This window comes from Amyelois transitella, chromosome 27 (assembly GCF_032362555.1).
Source record: "Amyelois transitella isolate CPQ chromosome 27, ilAmyTran1.1, whole genome shotgun sequence".
In the NCBI taxonomy this organism is placed as follows: domain Eukaryota; kingdom Metazoa; phylum Arthropoda; class Insecta; order Lepidoptera; family Pyralidae; genus Amyelois; species Amyelois transitella.
The window spans coordinates 3,762,084-3,783,035 of NC_083530.1; the positions used below are offsets into that span (position 1 = coordinate 3,762,084).

The window sequence follows — 20,952 nt, forward strand, 5'->3', positions numbered from 1 at the left end:
AATTCTTACTCATGGATATATACTTAGCGAATACAAATAAATATCAAAGAATCGACAACCCTATTCGATAAAAGCCCGTTTGAACTGAAATTCGAGAGGGTTGCTCGCTTTGCTTTGTGTCTTCAATTTATGAGGAAAACGTTTTTTCCCACACTTCGTAATGATTCTTTGTTAGGCATTTCAGTATGATAGTCTCGAATTTTCATTGACAATGACTATTGAAATTAAAATTGATAGATAATCATCATGAGGAAACTTGCACCGACAGAACTCTAGAATGTAATGGCTAGACTAGAACGAAGCTTAGGTTAGGTATATAACTCACGTGTCACTTCTTTATCGACACAAGTCAACGTGACGGCAACAGATTTGAGAAATACTAATACCTTTTACTTACACCGAACAATCTGCGCGGGAGGTGAAGCAGTAGCAAATTACAATGATATTTTTAGGTTGTTACAAGTATGGTTTCTCAAATTTGTGTAGCTTACGTTTCTAAATCACTTCAAATCTTTATTCTTGACGTGACAACGTCTTATAATTCGATTGAGCCGGTTGCACGCACGAAAAAAACATGACTCATGCGGCGTTACCTCATTTTGAGGCGTTCCATGTAAGGCTTGAAGTGCAAGCGAGAGCGCGGAACGAGCGACAAAGAGGCACAATCGGCCATCGCGTTCGGCAGCGTTTCTTAAGACGTTGTCACGTTCAACTATCGTCAGTAAACCGACTTTATAACCGATTTTTTTTTACTTTACAGGAAGATATGGTCTGCCTGTCTTGCACGGCAACAGGCGAGCGTGTCTGCCTCGCGGCCGAGGGCTTCGGCAACCGGCATTGCTTTCTGGAGAACATCGCGGACAAGAACATACCACCGGATTTGTCGCAATGCGTCTTTGTCATTGAACAGGTATGTTTATGTTTAGTACGATTGCTATCGTATAAGATAATGTAACATACTGTTTGTAAAACTAAATTTATAAATTACGGGATTTCATGAGAACTCTGCGAACGAGAACATGTTCTCATTCGAGAAATTATCAGCAGCAGCTCTCATCGCAATCTTTCTTATTTAACGGGTACGTTTTGAATATTAATTTCCTTGTAGGAAAGCAGGGCACGCCTTTTTGTGGATATTATCAACAAAGATAATATCCACAAAAAAACGCGTCTTCTTCTTAAATGACCTTCCAATTGCTGAGGGTTCCGGTCTTTTTGGTTTCCAAGAACACACATTAAGTTACAGTACCTGGGCTAACGAGCGGTGCACTGTGTTTTTGTTAACTGTTTCAAATGACGTCAGAAAAACCACAAAAAAGTAGTAAAAACAAAATATAAAATTAATATGGAGTTGAAAATCGAACCTGGAAACTATCGTGACGATTAATATCGCTCAGACCATTGGAAGATGAGTCCCACGCCGGTAGTGTCAAAATTATGTTAGCCTAATAACCATTTTATATTTGAAAATTATTTTGGGTGAACATATGGGGAAAACTAATTTAGCGTGCGAACCGGCTAGTTTTTTAATAAATATATATTTAAAAATATTGATCTATTATTAAAGTACAGGATTAATGAACTTTGTTGTCTCTTTTCAGGCCCTGTCTGTGAGAGCTCTCCAAGAATTGGTGACGGCGGCCGGTTCAGAGACTGTAAGTATTGGCAATTAATTATCTAATTATTGTACATTAAAAGTAAATGTTCTCTTTAAATTAACAGTCGAATACCTTCCTCAATTATGTATTATCTTGTTCACAAATAATATTTTCGGTACAGGTGAAAAGACAAGCCCTTTCTATAAAACCGTATTGAACAAAAGCACATGTTCCTATTAATTCTGTATATTCCAGTAAGCAAAAAAAAAAAAAATTTTAGCTGGTTAGTACCTGGTTTCATGATATGTAGATGTATCTCTCTCTCCCTTTGTGTAATCTAGCGTATTCCCTATTGCATATTTAGTTAATGTACTTCGAAATTACGGTACATTTACAAGAGCAGAAAATAATTATTTCCAAATTCTGCTTGTTTTTATAATGTTCCTAATTTAAATCAAGTCTTGTTTTCTTATCTGTACAACTAAACACTAGTTAAACTTGTTATAAAAAGATTTTAAATATCAAATCTCAATTCAATTATTGTGTTAACACTTTCCTATTGTGAATAATATCTATGTATGTATAAGTATCGTCGTGGTGTTTAAATTTTTCCAGGGCAAAGAAAATTTAGTGAGTATTAGCCGAATGTTCCGGTAAATTGCATGCTTTTGATTGGTCACTCGCATCGGCATAATTCTAAATTTTAAATCTGACACCACTTTTTTAGACGAGAGTCCATCATTTTACAATGTTACTTTAATTTATGTACGCCCTGTGAAAGAAATTATGAGCTTTTAAATGCAGGCTGTGATGGATTCTTGGTCAATCATTATTATCTAACTAAACATATTAAGGAATAATTCTAAAGTTTTCTTTGGACGTTTCTTTATTAACATCGGTTTTGTCAGAATCATCATTCATTTTACTGTCTGCTGTAGTGTAATTTAACTTTGAGTATTTTATGGGGTGAATTGATAAGTTTATCCCTTTATTGGATTTAAAATGATTAGTCAATACCTATGATGTTCCGACTGAATTCAAATCACTTCATGAAAAGCACCAATTTTAATATGTAATTTGAACTAACGATATGTAATAAAAAGTACCATAATTTATAATTGTGATTATACAATTCCAGTATTGCCATCAAAATTAAAAAGCATTTAGTGATTTTTTTTATCATATTTAAATCGTTTTGCTTGTCTAATAATTTTTCAAAATTACTTATTAAAATTATTTTTCTTTTATTTCTTTAGAAGTACCTAATAAAGAATATGACGTCTCATATGGATGAGATTTGTTTCGCCATTCCTCACATCCTGCGTCCTCATATCTGTCCTTGATCTTAAGAATATTATCTATTTCGTTTTATAGTTATTCATAAAATGTCCAATATCGTGACATTTGGTTTTACTTCTCAGTTTTCCAAAAAAACTTTTGCGTGATTTTGTTTTTATTTGATTAATATTACAACCTAATCAAAGTCCCTTTCTTGATCAGATTAAACCTTTATAAGAATATGAAATAGGTGTAATCATTTGAGTGAAAATCCTGAATTCCTAATAAAATCCTAAATTTTGTATGAAGTTCCAAGGGCACACTGGAAGTGATGATATTTCATAATCTGTAGAAAAACTTCTGTTAATTAATTCCTTTTTAATAATTGCCATTACATTTTTTACGATTACCATAAGAACAATTGCTTAATGTTTCTTTTTTCTGTTTCAGGGAAAAGGCACAGGTTCTGGCCATAGGACTTTGCTGTACGGCAATGCCATTCTATTGCGACATCTCAACAGCGACATGGTGAGGCCTTATTCCTAGAAAATTAATGTATAAGTGAATTGCACAATGTCAAAATTTTAAAAAAAATATTCTCGTTGGTAAACTTACAATATTAATAGGTAAAATGAAAATCAGGGAAATTGCTATATGACTTAGTTGGAGATTTAAGAGTTTAGTTTACAGTTCCATATTCAATTTTGATTTATTTCATTAAACAAATGATATTTGCTTTTTACCATGCAACAAATAACATTCCATACGAGAAAATGATAACTTTTTTTCTGTTTTCAGTACTTGGCTTGTCTATCCACATCGTCGTCTCAAGATAAACTGGCCTTTGACGTGGGTCTACAAGAGCATTCGCAAGGAGAGGCTTGTTGGTGGACCCTCCATCCTGCTAGCAAACAAAGGTATTCTGATTTTATTGTCTAAACAAACGAACTAAAGCGATTCGTCCAAAGCGTTTGAAAATATTTTTTTGCCAGTAAATTTTTTTTTTTTTATGAAATCGGTATCAAAGACACTTTAATATACTTAGGCACTTGTGTATGCTGCAATAAACTAGAAAAATTATGATAATTTCTTACTTACTAATATTGAATAAGTGATTACATTTTTTTGGTGCGCCACAAGGTGCTTTACTAGGCCCCACGAACTTTAATACACTGTTGTTAAAATCTACAATATCTAATTAATCTGCATCTTAAAATCTACAATATCTAATTAATCATAATATAATATGCATCTATTTTTCTTTCTTTTTCAGATCTGAGGGTGAGAAAGTAAGAGTTGGAGATGACTTGATTTTGGTGTCAGTTGCAACTGAGAGATATTTGGTAAGAAAATGATATTGCATTAAAATCTATAACTATGTTATTCTTTAATTTTAATGAAGGGTTCATAAAATTTAAGGTTAGTCTTTTGGAAAATACTTTTATTATTTACACTCAATAATATGTACATATATTTAACAGATTCAGACAGAGTCTTTTGGCGTTTTGAAAATACAATTTATCAACACATCTTCAAGCAGTACAAAATTTTTGATATTCTTATCTTATTTCAGCACACGACTAAGGAAAACGAAGTATCAATAGTGAACGCGTCGTTCCACGTCACGCACTGGTCCGTACAGCCGTACGGAACAGGTATTTCGCGTATGAAGTACGTCGGCTATGTTTTCGGAGGGGATGTACTGCGATTCTTCCACGGAGGAGACGAGTGTTTAACAATACCTAGTACGTGGACTAAAGAAGGGGGGCAGAAGTAAGTATAGTATGATTTGATAAAGTAAAATAAATAAATGAATGTACTTGTAGAACATACTATTAAATATTTTTTTGTCAAAAAATTTCCTACTCCAGATCTTTTCACATACAATGAGCAGCCTTGACCTTACATGACGATGATGATGAACGAAGAATACTACTAACTTTGAGTCTATGAGATATTCAAAATCTAAGGATGTTAGCCGCCTATCTGAATTCGTTTTCAATTTTAGTATTAAAAAGATCAAAACACTTCACATAGGATTTCATCTTCAACATCCCTAAAAATTCACAATGTTTGTCTTCCCTAGACTTTGAAATTTTCTTTTTTTCATTCACCTATGTTTTCATCAGTATCGTGGTGTACGAAGGTGGTTCAGTAATGTCACAAGCCCGCTCTCTCTGGCGCCTGGAGCTGGCCCGGACGAAGTGGGCGGGCGGGTTCATCAACTGGTACCACCCCATGAGGATCAGGCACATCACCACCGGCCGGTACTTGGGGGTCAACGACCAGAACGAGCTGTATTTAGTTAGCAGGTGAGTCGTAAAGATTTTTTTCAGTATGTAAGATTGACTAATGAGTGTGGACGAAGCGAAAGAAGTTTGCAGGGATTGTGGCAAGTAATATTATTTTGTCTCTGCCTACTATTATCTATTCCACGATCTTGCATACTTCTACATGCATCAAATTTTCTTGTAAGCTTGTTGGTTTAAGGCACCTTTACCTCTTCTCAGGTTCGGTTAAGTTAGGTTTTTTTTATTGACAATTGAAAAATGATACTCTTTTCAGAGAGGAAGCCACAACAGCATCATGCGCCTTCTGCCTTCGCCAAGAGAAGGACGATCAGAAAGTGGTGTTAGAAGACAAGGACTTGGAGGTGATTGGTGCGCCCATCATCAAGTACGGTGACTCTACTGTCATTGTGCAGCATTCCGAGACTGGATTGTGGCTGTCTTATAAGGTGATGATACTTTCCTTTGTTCTTTTAAAATGATAGTTTAAATAACTTTTTCTTTTTTATTGTAAATTGATCAGATTTTTTAAATGGTCCCCTTTTCTATGAATACCTAAAATTTTAAGCTGCCTAATTGTTAGTATCTTTTATTTACTTAATGATGACGTTGTATAGGTAGGTACTATTTGTACGAATAGTTTATGATTGTACAGATTTTCGCATTGTTGATTTCATAGATAGAGAATTATTAGACTATATCTCTATCTCATTTTTTCACTTTTCCTAAACATTGGCCAGTTTTCGAAGATTCAGATCATTAATCATTCTTGATTGCAATAAACAACTTTAAAACTTTTATAAAGCTTTATCTTTCTTTTCCAGTCTTACGAGACGAAGAAAAAAGGCGTGGGTAAAGTAGAAGAGAAACAGGCGATTCTCCACGAGGAAGGCAAGATGGACGACGGTCTGGATTTCTCCAGGTCACAGGAGGAAGAGTCCAGAACAGCCAGGGTTATAAGGAAGTGTTCGTCGCTTTTCACCAAGTTTATCAAGTAAGTTAACGATCCGATCAAAATTGACACAGGTTGTTTTAGCAGAAAGTATTCTATGGACTTACTTTCTACTTCTTGTCCCTTCTCGCATTTGCCCCTTTACATCTTGGCCGCTCCGGAGTACGCCTTTTGACCATGATTATTATTTTTACTTTTACTACATGTATTGACAATTTAGATTGAATAGTTTATCTTGTAAAAAAGATAGAAAATGGCAAAATTATGTTCTTTGAAAAACCAGAAAGATGTTTGACAAAATACTAATGGAACGCTGATTAGTCCGCACTACTGCAAATCTCTTTTTTAATGTTAAATGTCATAAACTTAAAAATATTTTGTCAGTGGCCTTGAAACACTGCAAGAGAACCGTCGCCACTCGATGTTCTTCGCGTCAGTCAACCTCGGCGAGATGGTGATGTGTTTGGAAGATCTCATCAACTACTTCGCACAGCCTGATGAAGACATGGGTACGGAAATGTTATCATTAATTTAATTTTTTCAACCGCAGTAATTTATTTTATTTTGACTTTTGCCTTTGGGAGGGTTAACTATTACAACCGTATATTTTTAAACGTTCTGCCTTTATGTTGATGATTCGTTATTATGTCAAGGCCAGATAATGAGAAAAAGAGAAAAAACGAGATTGGAAGTCGTCGTCGGAGAAAAACGGTCGGTTTTTTTAAGTTTTATTAATAGCAGTGGTATCTAATAGCTAAAAAATTCTCATTCTTTCAGAACACGAAGAAAAACAAAACAAGTTCCGAGCGCTCCGCAACAGACAAGATTTGTTCCAAGAGGAGGGTATACTCAACCTGATCCTAGAAGCCATAGACAAAATCAACGTCATTACGTCACAAGGCTTTTTAGCCGGCTTCTTGGCGGGAGACGAGTCGGGACAAAGCTGGGAGATGATTTCTGGATATTTATACCAATTGTTGGGTAAGTTATCATTAGTTGTCTTAGTTTTAATAAGATTTAATGAGTGGTGACATTTTTACGTCAGATGCCATCAGCCAATCATTACAAAGTATGTAACGCTATCAGCCAATCACAGTGAAGTGTATGTACTACGCCATCAGCCAGCCATATCGTTGAGACTAAAGATGAAATCAACGTGATTACACGTCACAAGGCTTCTTAGCCGTTTTCCTAGCCGGATCTCAGTCCAGAATATGCGGGGAGATAATTTTAACGGTGATGAATGTCAATACATACATACATACATATGGTTACGTCTATATCCCTTGCGGGGTAGACAGAGCAAACAGTCTTAAAAAGACTGAATGGCCACGTTCAGCTATTTGGCTTAACCCATATAGCGCCTCTGTACTCAAACAAGTACAGATAGTTTAATAGTCATAAGTTATACATTAATCACCTTTAGGACTCTTTTGCGGGTAGTATCTATTTAAATATCTATGACCTAAAGAATTTTTAATAAATTTTGAGGGTGGATTGAAAATTGAATCAGTGACAGCATCGTAAATAGGACGGTTAGAACGCGCCTACATGTAAGTTTACATTATAATTATTATTTATTATCTACCGCTATTGTAATTATGTTTTGTGTTATTTATTTTATAAACTAATTATTACTTAGTATTATAAAGTACAAAATATTTAGAAATTTTGAGTATTTTAGAAAATATTTGGTTTCAAATGTTGCTGTACTCGGTTGAGTACAGTGGCAACTTGCATGAGTAAAATACCCTTTTATTTTTGCAGTTTACTGAAAATGACATCAAGAAGTTTTGTTGCAAGTAACGACTTCCGGGGCCTGGAAGAAGCTGTTCAAACTATTTTTGAGACAAGTGATGATGATGCAGAATATGCATTGCCATCATACCACCACCACCAAGTGTCTTGACGGATGAAGAAGAAGGTGCAGATGAATATAAAATATGTTTTCTACGTCTTTGCCACAAGATGTTCCCGGAAATGTTGAGGTATTTGTACAAAATACTCCAATCAGTGATGACGATAGTAGCGACGAGGAACCGTTGGCGGCGAAACGTCTTCGAATACGTCAGCAGGGAGGAGTTCCAACTTGGCGTAAGTGTGATACGATATCTTCTTATACACCTGAAAGAGTTACTGAGATAGACCAAAGAAAGCAGTTTGTGAAAGAGGCTTTGAAAGATTTGAATCCTGTCCAAATTTTTGAGAAGATATTTGATGAAGAGGTTTATAAGCTCGTTATTTCAAGTACAAATCTGTATAATGATATAATGCAACGGGTATAGTTCGCGAAAATAGAATGAAGAAATGTCCGCTAAAGTCTGTAAAAGAAATGAAGGAGGAAGACCGAGCTGCTTTTGACTACAGATTCGACAAAACTAATGAATTATTGCTAGTGAAATGGAAGGACAATAGTGTATGTAAAATGCTGACAAATCACGATACTATACAATTCAAAATTATAACAAAGGAATGGGCGGGGTTGACGAGCTTGACCAGTCTATATCGCTCTACTGGATTGATATTCACGGGAAGAAATGGTATTGGGTTCTTTTTACTTATATGATGGATATGGCCATAGCAAATTCCTGGCGTTTGTATGTGTTATCTTACGAGAATCCAATGGACCAACTCCTGTTTCGACGCAGTATTGTGAGATATTATCTGCGTCAACCAAAATAAACGTTGACTCGCCCCTCATCGTCAACAGTGGATGGACTAGCGCATGGTGGTTTCGAACATTTCCCTCAAAAACTGGAAAAACAGTTACGATGAGCAGTTTGTCATGCCAGAATTCGTCGGCAATGTAAAACTTGTTTGAAGACTTTTTGTATAGAAAAACAATGTTTTGAAAAATATCACCTGTAAGTGGCCAGTGTACTCAATTGAGTACACCCCCCACATTTTAACATGGTTATTTTTCCCCCCTTTTTTTCATTTTGAGTTTATTTGTGTTTATTTGATTCCGAAAATATAAGGTTCTGATATAAAATATTGCTAGTTTTATTTTGGCGCTTAATGGGTTAATGATAGAATTGAGATTCAAATAGTGACAGGTTGCTAACACATCACCTAAAAAAAGAATCCCAAGTTTGTAAGCCTATCCCTTAGTCGCCTTTTACAACATCCATGGGAAAAAGATGGAGTGGTCCTATTCTATCCTATGAATGTCAATTCGAGAAAAAAAAATACTTACAATTCTTTTTATGTTTCTCAGCGGCGATCATCAAAGGGAACCACACAAACTGCGCTCAGTTCGCGAACTCGAACCGTCTGAACTGGCTGTTCTCAAGACTCGGCTCGCAAGCCTCTGGCGAGGGCACCGGCATGCTGGACGTGTTGCATTGTGTGCTCATCGACTCGCCCGAAGCTCTGAATATGATGAGGGTGAGTGATCTACACTAATATTATAAAGAGGAAAACTTTGTTTGTTTGTTTGTTTGGTTGTAATGAATAGGCGCAAAAACTACTGGACCGATTTTAAAAATTCTTTCACCATTCGAAAGCTACATTATCCACGAGTAACATAGACTATATTTTATTTTGGAAAAAAATAGGGTTCCGTAATATATTTGAATATTTCGGACACAAACTGAAAAAAATCAACCAAAAAGTTACTTATTTTGCGTACGCTGCCTAAACTACAAAAGATAGAACCATAAAATGTTTTAATTAATTGTAGATCTTATAAATATCTACAAAAAAGTCCGCGACACACTATACCTATCTATGTCGAGTGAGGCACAACAACCACATTTTTATTTAAAAATCTTGAATTTTTTTTGGTTTACATTTAAACGCGTTTTTTTACTCATGCTATTAATCCTTATCAAAATAAATAATTTCATCAATAAGTACAATTTATGTAGACAATATTTGGTCTTTGAATGATTAAAATTGGACGTTCGGTTTTGAAGTTGTGGTGAAATTAAAATATTACTGCTGCACTACCCGGGACTGCAGGCAGAAGTGACACTTTTGCCGGGAGCAAGACTTAGCCGCTTTGCGGGCGGTCCTTTAGTTAGTTCTAATAGAGATATATTTAGTATCGGCTGTGCATCCGTGCGAAGCCGGGGCGGGTCGCTAGTATTACATAAAATACATTGAGGTACGTTTTTATGTTTAAGTAATCTATCATTAAGCCAAACAGCTGAACATGGCCTTTCAGTCTGTTGATGACTGTTGGCTGTGTCTACCTCGCAAGGGATATAGACTTGATTATATTTTACGTGAAAGAAAGACTAAGGAAATAATTTCAATTTCAGGACGAGCACATAAAAGTCATCATCTCTTTATTAGAGAAACACGGTCGCGACCCGAAAGTTCTAGACGTTTTGTGTTCATTGTGCGTCGGTAACGGAGTAGCGGTCAGGTCATCACAGAACAACATCTGCGATTATTTGCTGCCGGGGAAGAATTTACTTCTGCAGACGCAATTGGTCGATCACGTGTCTAGGTAAATTGTTGTTGTAATGTTTAAGTAAGTGTGCCGTGTGGTTCCCGGCACCATTAGAAAAAAAATGAATAAGACCACTCTATCTCTTTCCCATGGATGGCGTAAAAGGCGACTAAGGGATAGGCTTATAAACTTGGGATTCTTCTTTTAGGCGATAGACTAGCAACCTGTCACTATTTGAATCTCAATTCTATCACTAAGCCAAACAGCTGAATTGTATTTATTGTTTGTTATTTGTGCACTCTAAATACCATCACAATAGAGAAATATTGCTACACAAAAACAATGTGTAAATGCGGTCTTATCCGTAAAAGGGATTTCTTCCAGCCAACCAAATATAAAATATTAAAGGACAGAGCCACACCATATCTTTCCCATGGATGGCATAAAAGGCGACTAAGGGATCAACGTTACGAGTATAAACTTGGGATTTCTTTTATAATCAATGGGCTAGCAACCAGTCACTATTTGAATTTGAATTCCATCATTAAGCTATACAGCTGAACGTGGCCTTTCAGTATTTTCAGGAATGTTGACTCTGTCTACCCCCCAACGGATACAGACGTGACTGTATGTATGTATATTAATACCTTTTTCTGTGGATTAATTCAGTAAAGATTTTTAATATTACCTGATCTATTTCAGCGTTCGACCAAACATCTTTGTAGGTCGTGTAGAAGGTTCAGCCGTTTATCAGAAATGGTATTTTGAAGTAACGATGGATCACATAGAGAAAACTACTCACATGATGCCGCATCTGCGCATTGGATGGGCCAACACTTCTGGGTAAGTTTATTGTATTAAGTCTAACAGTTGCCAGCGGCGAATGTCACGTATTTATCCCTTACGGAGTGGACAGAGCCAAAAGTGGCAAGACAGCCAATTGCTAGCAGCTGCAGGAAGAATCCTTAGTTCATTATCTATTCCCTTAATCGACTTTTTAAGGACCAAAAACAACGGCACGTCCTATATAAGTATTTATTAAAAATAGAGTATGTACATAACGTTGAGTTAGTATCTCGTAACATAACTCCCGAACTTACTTCAAGGCTAACACAATTTTTGTAATCTGTACCGTTTATATTATTTTTTTTTTAATTGACATTTTATTTTTTAGCTACGTCCCATACCCCGGTGGCGGCGAGAAGTGGGGCGGTAACGGCGTGGGAGACGATCTATACTCGTTCGGCTTCGACGGGGCGTATCTATGGGCGGGGGGCAGGAAAACGCCCGTACACGCCGCCGGCGCTTTGCATACGGACGAGCCTTATATACGGAAAGGTGTATATAGATTCCAGATTTTATGGTCACATAGACCTATACCTAAACCTTTGAAAATTATGTGAAAAAACGTAAATATAAAATAGCCGTCATCCTTCAGGCGTACGTCCCAGCTGAGTGTTTGTTTTTTTGTCTTTGATGAGCATCCTGGGGTGCGCCTTTTGTCTTAGATCCTGTTTTGGGTTGGTCAGGATTTTCACAGAACAATTCCCGTTTGATCTCCTTCTTGACTGGGAATCAAACAAATATAAACTTATTTTTGCACACTGTACCAATGCCATTCACTAACATCAAGTTTAGCATTTTATAATGAAAACCAAGCGTGTAAAGATTTTTCTGGTCATGACGTCTGGTCTAGTCAGAAGTCATGACATGACTGGTCCTTTACCTTATAGTATTGAGCTTCGTTAACTTGTCGTAATGTTCAACTACCGCCATTTTGATTTTTCTCCAACTACCGTCACAATATATTTATAATGCAACGCACCAGTTTTAAAGTATAGCTACTTAAATATATATTTTATAGAATACTATATTTATCCGTTATAGGGCAGACAGAGCCAACAGTTTAGAAAAGATTGAATATAAGGATTTTGATAAATCTATTTTATATATGTGCCGTGTGGTTCCCGGCACCAATACAAAAAAAGGAATAGGACCACTCCATCTCTTTCCCATGGATGTCGTACAAGGCGACTAAGGGATAGGCTCATAAAATTGCGATCCTTTTATTAGGCGATAGGCTAGCAACCTGTCACTATTTGGATCTGCATTCCATAATTAAGCCGAGCAGCTGAATGTGGCCATTCAGTCTTTTCGGGACTGTTGGCTCTGTCTACCTCGTAAGGGATATAGACGTGACTATATGTATATGTATATGTATGTACTATTTTATATAAACGGTCTTTAAATCTGTGTCCTCTAGGTGACGTGATCGGCTGCGCCCTAGACCTGACAGTGCCTATCATCAACTTTATGTTCAACGGCGTCCGAGTCACGGGATCATTCACCAACTTCAACCTGGAGGGCATGTTCTTTCCTGTCATTAGCTGTTCTAGCAAGTTGAGGTATTTTTTTAAATGACTGTGGGTTTGGTTTTATTAAAATTTAATTATACTATTAGGTATCAATTAATTTCATTTGGATTGAAGTCAACGTTCTCAGATTTTTAACAAAAATACTTTCATAATTCGCTAAAATAATGCTTATTTACTTTTAACATAATTGTTGGCTTGGATCTCGCAAACACTTTAAATTTTGCCATAATTGGGAATATATTTTACATAATATATATACATACAAAAAATGTACTATTGCCCAAGTCACAATCACTGTGGATAATTATTTCATATTGAGTAAAGAAAAAAAAAAGTACAATATTTTAATTTTATCCAGTTGCCGCTTCCTTCTCGGCGGAGAACACGGTCGTCTCCGTTACGCAGCTCCAGAAGGCTACTCTCCTCTCGTGGAATCCCTCCTTCCTCAGCAAGTCTTAAGCTTGGAACCGTGCTTCTACTTCGGGAATTTAGCGAAGCGGGCCCTTGCTGGACCTCCGTTGGTGCAAGATGATACGGCTTTTGTACCGACACCAGTTGATACAATTTCTGTAAGTTTCTGTGGTCGTATGTGTCTTTCTTACCACGGAACCAACTAAGCGATTTTGTCCTATTGATTTAATTTAACGATAAACTCAGAATTTAAGCAAGGAGCGGAATGAGGTCGCAAAAAAATTATCAATTTCAAAAATGTCCATCTATTTATGTGTAATTAAAAAGATCTGTCTTAATTGCGATTGTTTTATTTTCAGATTACTCTGCCGTCATATGTTGAACAAATCAGAGACAAGTTGGCCGAGAACATTCATGAAATGTGGGCCATGAATAAGGTAAATTTGATATAAATTTTCTTTTAATTGGTTTATTCAATCAAGTATGAGAAACACTTCTTTTGTTATTCAATTCTTTCTTTATTATTTCAAAGGATTAACCTATGCGATATGACATTAAAAATATGCAAAATGATCAAATTTTTAAATAACATTTATATTTATCTTAATTTTAGGTGGTAATTTTTTTCACATAATGGTAAATTTCGTAATATTTTTTGTTTTAGATTGAAGCCGGTTGGATGTACGGCGATCAGCGAGAAGATTTACACAAGATTCACCCTTGCCTCGTGCCATTTGAACGGCTGCCACCTGCAGAGAAAAGATACGACATACAGTTAGCTGTACAGACACTGAAGTATGTGAAATGTCTTCTACGGCTGTATTGTATAATTATTTTGGTTCCGATCTCTTTTTGGAGAGTTTAATAATCGTTGAAGTCATAGTCACGTAACAACATATTTGAAATAATCTCACCTAAAGCAATGTTTACTTGGTTAATCTATCTAGTTTTACTAAATCTGTTATATTGTCTCGTTTAGGACAATTTTGGCGCTTGGTTATTACATCAGTTTAGACAAACCACCGGCGCGCATTCGCAACGTCCGTCTACCCAATGAACCTTTCATGCAAGTGAGTATAAATTAAATCATCTAGATAGACTAAATTGTAACAAAAATGTATTTGTTTTCTTTTACTTTGATGAGTAACAATAATATTTTCTGGATTAAAAATCAGAACGTCTTAAATATTGAACTTTTTTATTTATTTTTTATCATCATCATAATGTATTGGTTATAAAAAAATTGAGCGACCTTTATTTGACGAAAGCTATTAGTCAGATCCACCTTAAGAAGATTTTATTTTCGAACAGTCGAATGGTTACAAGCCAGCACCATTAGACCTGAGTGCTGTTACCCTAACACCAAAAATGGACGAGCTAGTGGACCAATTGGCTGAGAATACGCACAACTTATGGGCCAGAGAACGCATCCAACAAGGATGGACTTACGGGTTGAATGAGGTTAGTCACATTAATTTTGTATTAATTTATGCCCTTAAATATTTTAGTGGCTTTTTGTGTATGTATAATGTTGTACTTACAGATTTATTTGTAGATTTATTTGTTGTATTTATTGCTTTTACATTTCATTTAGAGTTTAAATCTCAGGTTTATACACAACCATCAATTTTTTAACAAGATACTAATTATAATTACAAATAATATTGCTTCATTTCTCTAAAGATTTATCTTTAATTATGTTTTAAAGTATTTATATACTATTTCATTGCACATTTTCAATTATGTTTCTCTACTGCCTGCCAGTACAAAGATGTTTTTTTATCACATATGTTTTTTGTCATGTGCATTTGTCGCAAATATGTTATATATTGTTTATATTAATAGTTTTTGATGTATTATTATTGTTTTTATTTATGTTTAGCTTTCACGTTTATTAGCTTTTGTACGTATGTTAGCTTACAACAAAGATGGAAATATGGAGGCAGTCTCATGAGCTGTGACTCTCACATTTAGTATTCCTAGTATTTACTAGGTGTGAGGGTCACAGCTAGATGCGTCTGCCATATCCACCCTATGAAGATCTGTTGCCGCTTTTATTTCTTTATGTTTATTTATTTTTATGCCAGCTTTTTATTTAAGTTTTAGTATTATTTCTTTCTTTCTATTTAGCTAATTGATTGTGTTATTTGTTAGTTTTATCTTACAAATGTTTATGTTTGGTGATATATCTTTTAAACTAATGAGCGACAAAGTTTAAATAAAATTATCAAAAAGCGTTTCCATTCTTAATAATTTTTATCATAATACGAGAGTCCCGGGGTTTTTCCAAAGAGGAATTAATGGGCAACAAACCAGAAAAAGACGATGATGACAAATAACTTTATGATGTATGTTTAGAGACAAAAGTAATAGGTACCCATTTAAATTGTAATTTTCTTATGGGACATGATACCAATTCTGTATTAAATTTAATCGAATGCTCCTTTTAGGACCCCGATATGCACAGATCGCCTCATCTAGTACCGTATCCTAAAGTAGATGAAGCTATCAAGAAAGCCAACAGGGACACAGCTTCGGAGACTGTTAGGACTCTACTCGTGTATGGATATAACCTGGATCCACCTACCGGAGAGCAACATGAAGGTATGAAACTTAATTAAAACAAGATAACAATAATGAATTCGTACATTCTAGCTCTCATTACTATCTAGCTTAAGAACGATTGTATCTAACATTTAAAATGTTCTAATGTGTGAAATGTTTCCTTAGTTCGTTTGTCCTGTCTCTCCGTGCAGTTTCTGTCCACCTTTTCTACTTAAATTATTATTACTAGACATTTTATAATTCTTTATTGATACTTAATTTTCTCTCGATTTAGAAATTTCATAAAGATGAAAAATAATTGATGATTTCCATAATTTTTAGCGCTAACCTACCTTTTTCTCTTGTGAAGTAAAATATGGTGTTTATTACAGCTTTGCTAGCTGAAGCCTCGAAACAGAAGCAAGCTGACTTCAGAACGTACCGCGCTGAGAAAAACTACGCAGTAAGCTCTGGAAAATGGTACTTTGAGTTCGAGATCCTCACTGCAGGTCCCATGAGGGTAAGATCCTTGATTCTCTCATCATCCATCTGATTTCCCAGTAACGCCCTTGCCTCTCTGGAGAGGAGTCCAGACCACGGTCTGGATTGGGTATGTGAGGTTTTTACACTTTGCAAGGTAAACTAATTCGTATTGGCAGATTATTTATTATTTGCCTGATACATATAGTAAGTAGTGCCCAGATAGATAGAAGAAATACTGGCTTCTTTTCACCAATGATGAAATGCTAACCAATGGACTTAAAAGAGAGAGTGCCGAAGACAGAAAAATGTGGAGGCAAATGTCAAGAAACAAATGAGAAAATATAAAAACAGTAGTAGGAGAAACTGAACTAATTAATTAATAGAATAATACGGAGAAAAATAGAAAAGGGTAACAACGAAATAATTGTATGTCACAGGTTGGCTGGGCGCACGCCGACATGCCGCCTGGCATGATGCTGGGACAAGATGAGAACTCTTGGGCTTTCGACGGTTATAATGTAAGTAATGTTTAAAAATAAGAAAAAGATTTCAGAAAGTTTTTATTAAAAAAATTGATGAAAAACTGAAGAAGACTGGTTAGATATTTCAAAATTGAACGTCAACAAAATGTTAATCCTCGATTTGCCAATATTTTTGCAGCAGTGCAGTTTACAATAAAATGCAAGTTTGGATGCCCGGATATCATTGTTTTTCTTTATAACCAAAATTTAAGGATCAATTTAGAGTGACGTAGACCTTCGGTAGTCCTTTGATGCAACTTTTAATTTCTAATACAATTGATAAAAATTAGAAATGCCATTATGAATATTGATAATGTGATATCTTATTAAAGATTTTTGTATCCCTAATGAATGTGCAAAGTGAGTTCATTAATTAAAAAAAATTCTACATATTTTCCATGTAAGTGCAAAATTATGTACACTATAATATTATGCAGTGTATCAAAGTACATGGCGGTGGTAACGACACGTTCGGCCAGCAGTTCAAAGTGGGCGACATTGTAGGCTGCTTCCTAGACGTTTGCGACATGACCATTAGTGAGTTGCCACGTTAGGGATGGGGATGCTGTTCTGGGGTTTGCCAAATTATTCGTTTAATTAAATAAAAAAAAAAATTATATGTTTCGAAAATTCAAATATTTAGAACCATTGAGAATCCCAGAATCTATTGGTTGTTCTATGTACGAGGGATTTACCCGGTGTAATTTGATACCTCAACCGACATAAGTACCAAAAAAATCAAAATGGCCGCCTACTGAAGAGAGGATATATGAATAAGTTGACGCAAAGCTGTGTAATTGATACAGCATTAATATGTATTGAAAAAAAGTGAAGTTAGGTTGGCCAATAGTTAATTTTTATTAGTTTTATTCATAAAAGCACGTTTATAATAACGAACCTCAGGGCAGTATCTCCACGGATTTTTTAAATGTATTTGTGGTTAACTCGTGGTAACACAACATTGACGTGTCCCTTGTACCTTGTACTACTTCCCATAATTTTATTATCGTATTTGAACAGCTAATTCTCCTTTGTCGTATCTGTTTAGACTAGAAACTTCTCTTGAGATCCATAATGTATCAATTTTTCATAACAATTGATTGATTTCATTTGTTATCACAATGTTTCAACACATTTTCGATTTTACTACTTTTTAAGATTTTTCTGACGTCCGCTCGGTCACCCAGGTACTTATACTCTTAAATTTTGATATCATTTTTTTTACTCTTTTTATGCTGTTAGTTAAATTGAAAATCGTCAAATCAGTTGTCATAGTGGGAAGTAGAGAAAAAATATTATTGGCCCCGAGGAGCAAAGGATAACAAAACAGTTCAATCAATTACCAATCTTTAATTAGTAACTTTACATACGTCACACCAATTTCAAAACCGAAATAAAGATCTTCAATAGAATTTTCTGGACTTTTCAAGGAGGAAAAGGTGTACAGCGGTAGTACGGAATCTTTCGGCAAGCAATGGGCTGTTGGCGATGTGGTTGGAGTTTTCCTCGATCTAATTGATAAGACAATAAGTAAGGAACTAAATTGGACTGAGGCTTGCGCGTAGCATTTTGGCAGGAATATTTTATTTGTTGTGAATCTTTTTTTTAAATTATAATGTACACACCCTGGTTCATGTCAGCAGTGGTTTGGGTACATTTTATGCTTATAATATAATATTTAAAGACAGTTATTTTGCTTTTATTTGTAATTCTGTCGCGCTTTCTATCATTTACAATCATCTCCCTTTTATTTTAGAATAACTCTTCATCAGAACAAAACTAACTATTAATAAGTGTGTATTTACTATTAATTATTGGGATACTGATATTAAAAAAAATGTTCCTGCCATGTTGAAAGCTTAAGCCGAAATTTCGAAGCTCGCATTCATCAACATTCGCTTCCGATCTTGTTTATTACAGCCGATGCATTGCTTTGCTTCATTTCTCGGTTTTCGGCACTATTTGGAGCATCATCGTCGAGGACATCCTCCATTTTAAAGACTAATTTGAAAATCAATCGCTCGAATTTGATCACCGTTGATTCTAAAAACGTGCACCTCTTTTTACCATCATTGAACTGTCATACATTACAATTGTCCATTACATAGGTAACTATTTTTTCATTCTAAAAAGTGTGAACTACAAATCAAAGACAATATAAACTCTTTAATATCTTCATAAATACGAGTAGGCAATTCAATTTGGAATTTAATTGTAGAATAGTATATAAATATAATATAGAAGGATGAATATTTAAAATGACATGACTCACAAGAAATTCAAATAGCCCTTGTTCTATTCTAATTGCGTATTTTTACTTGACTTCATTAAACGACTATCTCAATTTAGTGATGCACTTACCAATAAATAGTTTTTCAACTTAGACTAGTCTTCATCATACATAAATTTTTCAGTAGGTCTTAAACCTGCTTGTATAGTTTGTACAAAATCCTTAGTCCTTTTACTTAGGAATAGTAGTACATATATATACGATAGTTACGATATAGTACATAGTTATTTTAGGTTATTATTATATTAATATATTATTATTATAGCTTTCAAAAATTGTAGTCAAAATTATCAGGTCTCAGTTATTTATTTTTTAATAACGTTCAAATATCATACCTAACAGTCACGTTTGTTATTAACATCTTATCATTTTAACAGTTTCAGTATTTGTTGCCTTGGCAATAACATTTTGTTAAACTAATATTTAATTTAATAATACTTAGTTTAGATAAATTCCTTTTAAACTTTTGTTTGTTCTTAATGTCAGAAATTGTTTAATAACTAGACTGTGTTTTAACACAAAGGCTTATAGAATATTCCCTTATTGTAGTGATTATTGAATTATAAATAAACACTTCCAATTTATTATTGGAAAAGTTGTCATTTTATTTTGATCACATCAATATCCATTGGCTATTCAAAACTTATTAATATAGGTCATCTTTTCAGTTATGAAATTGAATCATTATTTACAAAATTCGAATAAATAGTATACCTTTTCAAACTAGAATATTGTGAAATGAAAATTAATTGAATAATGTTATGATGTATGCGTTGATATTAATGTTATTTATAACTGTATAGGTTTTTCGCTTAATGGCGAGCTGCTCATGGACGCTTTAGGTGGAGAGACCACATTTGCAGATGTCCAAGGGGACAATTTTGTACCTGCATGTACCCTTGGTGTGGGACAGAAAGCGAGGTATGTGAATTTCAAAACTTGTTCATTTTATGTAGAATATAGTTGACAAGTGGTTTTTTTTTTTTGTAAATCTCTTTCACACGTTTGATAAATTCCCGGAGGGGTGGGCGCAGAGATTAAATCTTTCCCTTGCCCTGATCTCTGCATACTACTTTGGCATCATCCACATTCATAACTCGCTTCATGCAAGCTCGGATAGGTACTCCTGGCCTCACTCTCCTTCTATATTTGCTTAGTCAACCTGCTTTCATTGATTATCTCCACATATCAAAACATCTTAACATACCTTTTTCTTTTCCTATTACTATATCTTCTTTCACATCACAACATTGTACATTACATTAACATCGCATTTAAATGATACATATGTATATACACATAATCATGACCTACGGGGTAGACAATGCCAACAGTAAAATAAATAAATAATAATTTATATTATCTTTATTAAAAATGCTTCTTTTTCTTTTCAGACTCACATACGGTCAAGATGTTAACACGCTAAAATACTTTACTACTTGTGGGCTGCAAGAAGGTTATGAACCATTCTGTGTGTAAGTATTATATTTAATACAAAAGTAAGATATTTGTCGGTAGAGCCAAAATATGCGTTATATGTATTTATAACATAATATTAGACTGTTCATTCTCGTGCAATATAAAATATTAAAAAGACCCTTGTAACATCATTGATTGAAAAGTTTCATTAGTAAATAAGAAATACCACACGTAAATAAAACATCTGAGATTTAAAAACAAGAATACACGAAAGAAAGAAATAAATTATTTAAATTAAGCATAAAATACAAGTACCTAAACATGACTTAAAAATCTTATTCTTACTTATATAATACCAAAAAGGATCCACTCAGCTGTATGACCTGACATGGTC

General features: G+C 34.7%; 1 protein-coding gene across 6 annotated transcripts in view; it reads left to right on the top strand.

Annotated features, from left to right (window-relative positions):
- Nucleotides 1-20,952, top strand: part of LOC106141160 (ryanodine receptor) — a 113,998-nt gene that overhangs the window by 16,177 nt on the left and 76,869 nt on the right. For 5 of the 6 annotated variants that reach the window (XM_060952054.1, XM_060952058.1, XM_060952057.1 and 2 more), the window contains exons 3-29: nt 761-910; nt 1,602-1,655; nt 3,327-3,404; nt 3,675-3,793; nt 4,150-4,219; nt 4,450-4,649; nt 5,006-5,188; nt 5,442-5,613; nt 5,989-6,158; nt 6,501-6,625; nt 6,894-7,097; nt 9,334-9,503; nt 10,382-10,572; nt 11,218-11,358; nt 11,690-11,853; nt 12,779-12,920; nt 13,249-13,459; nt 13,661-13,738; nt 13,966-14,096; nt 14,281-14,371; nt 14,613-14,762; nt 15,752-15,905; nt 16,238-16,365; nt 16,766-16,846; nt 18,280-18,379; nt 19,943-20,060; nt 20,534-20,614. In XM_060952054.1, the coding sequence (XP_060808037.1) occupies nt 761-910; nt 1,602-1,655; nt 3,327-3,404; nt 3,675-3,793; nt 4,150-4,219; nt 4,450-4,649; nt 5,006-5,188; nt 5,442-5,613; nt 5,989-6,158; nt 6,501-6,625; nt 6,894-7,097; nt 9,334-9,503; nt 10,382-10,572; nt 11,218-11,358; nt 11,690-11,853; nt 12,779-12,920; nt 13,249-13,459; nt 13,661-13,738; nt 13,966-14,096; nt 14,281-14,371; nt 14,613-14,762; nt 15,752-15,905; nt 16,238-16,365; nt 16,766-16,846; nt 18,280-18,379; nt 19,943-20,060; nt 20,534-20,614 (3,656 nt within the window). Of the gene's footprint in view, nt 1-760; nt 911-1,601; nt 1,656-3,326; nt 3,405-3,674; nt 3,794-4,149; nt 4,220-4,449; nt 4,650-5,005; nt 5,189-5,441; nt 5,614-5,988; nt 6,159-6,500; nt 6,626-6,893; nt 7,098-9,333; nt 9,504-10,381; nt 10,573-11,217; nt 11,359-11,689; nt 11,854-12,778; nt 12,921-13,248; nt 13,460-13,660; nt 13,739-13,965; nt 14,097-14,280; nt 14,372-14,612; nt 14,763-15,751; nt 15,906-16,237; nt 16,366-16,765; nt 16,847-17,286; nt 17,387-18,279; nt 18,380-19,942; nt 20,061-20,533; nt 20,615-20,952 lie in introns of all 6 variants that reach the window. The other variant, XM_060952055.1, reaches the window with a different exon arrangement.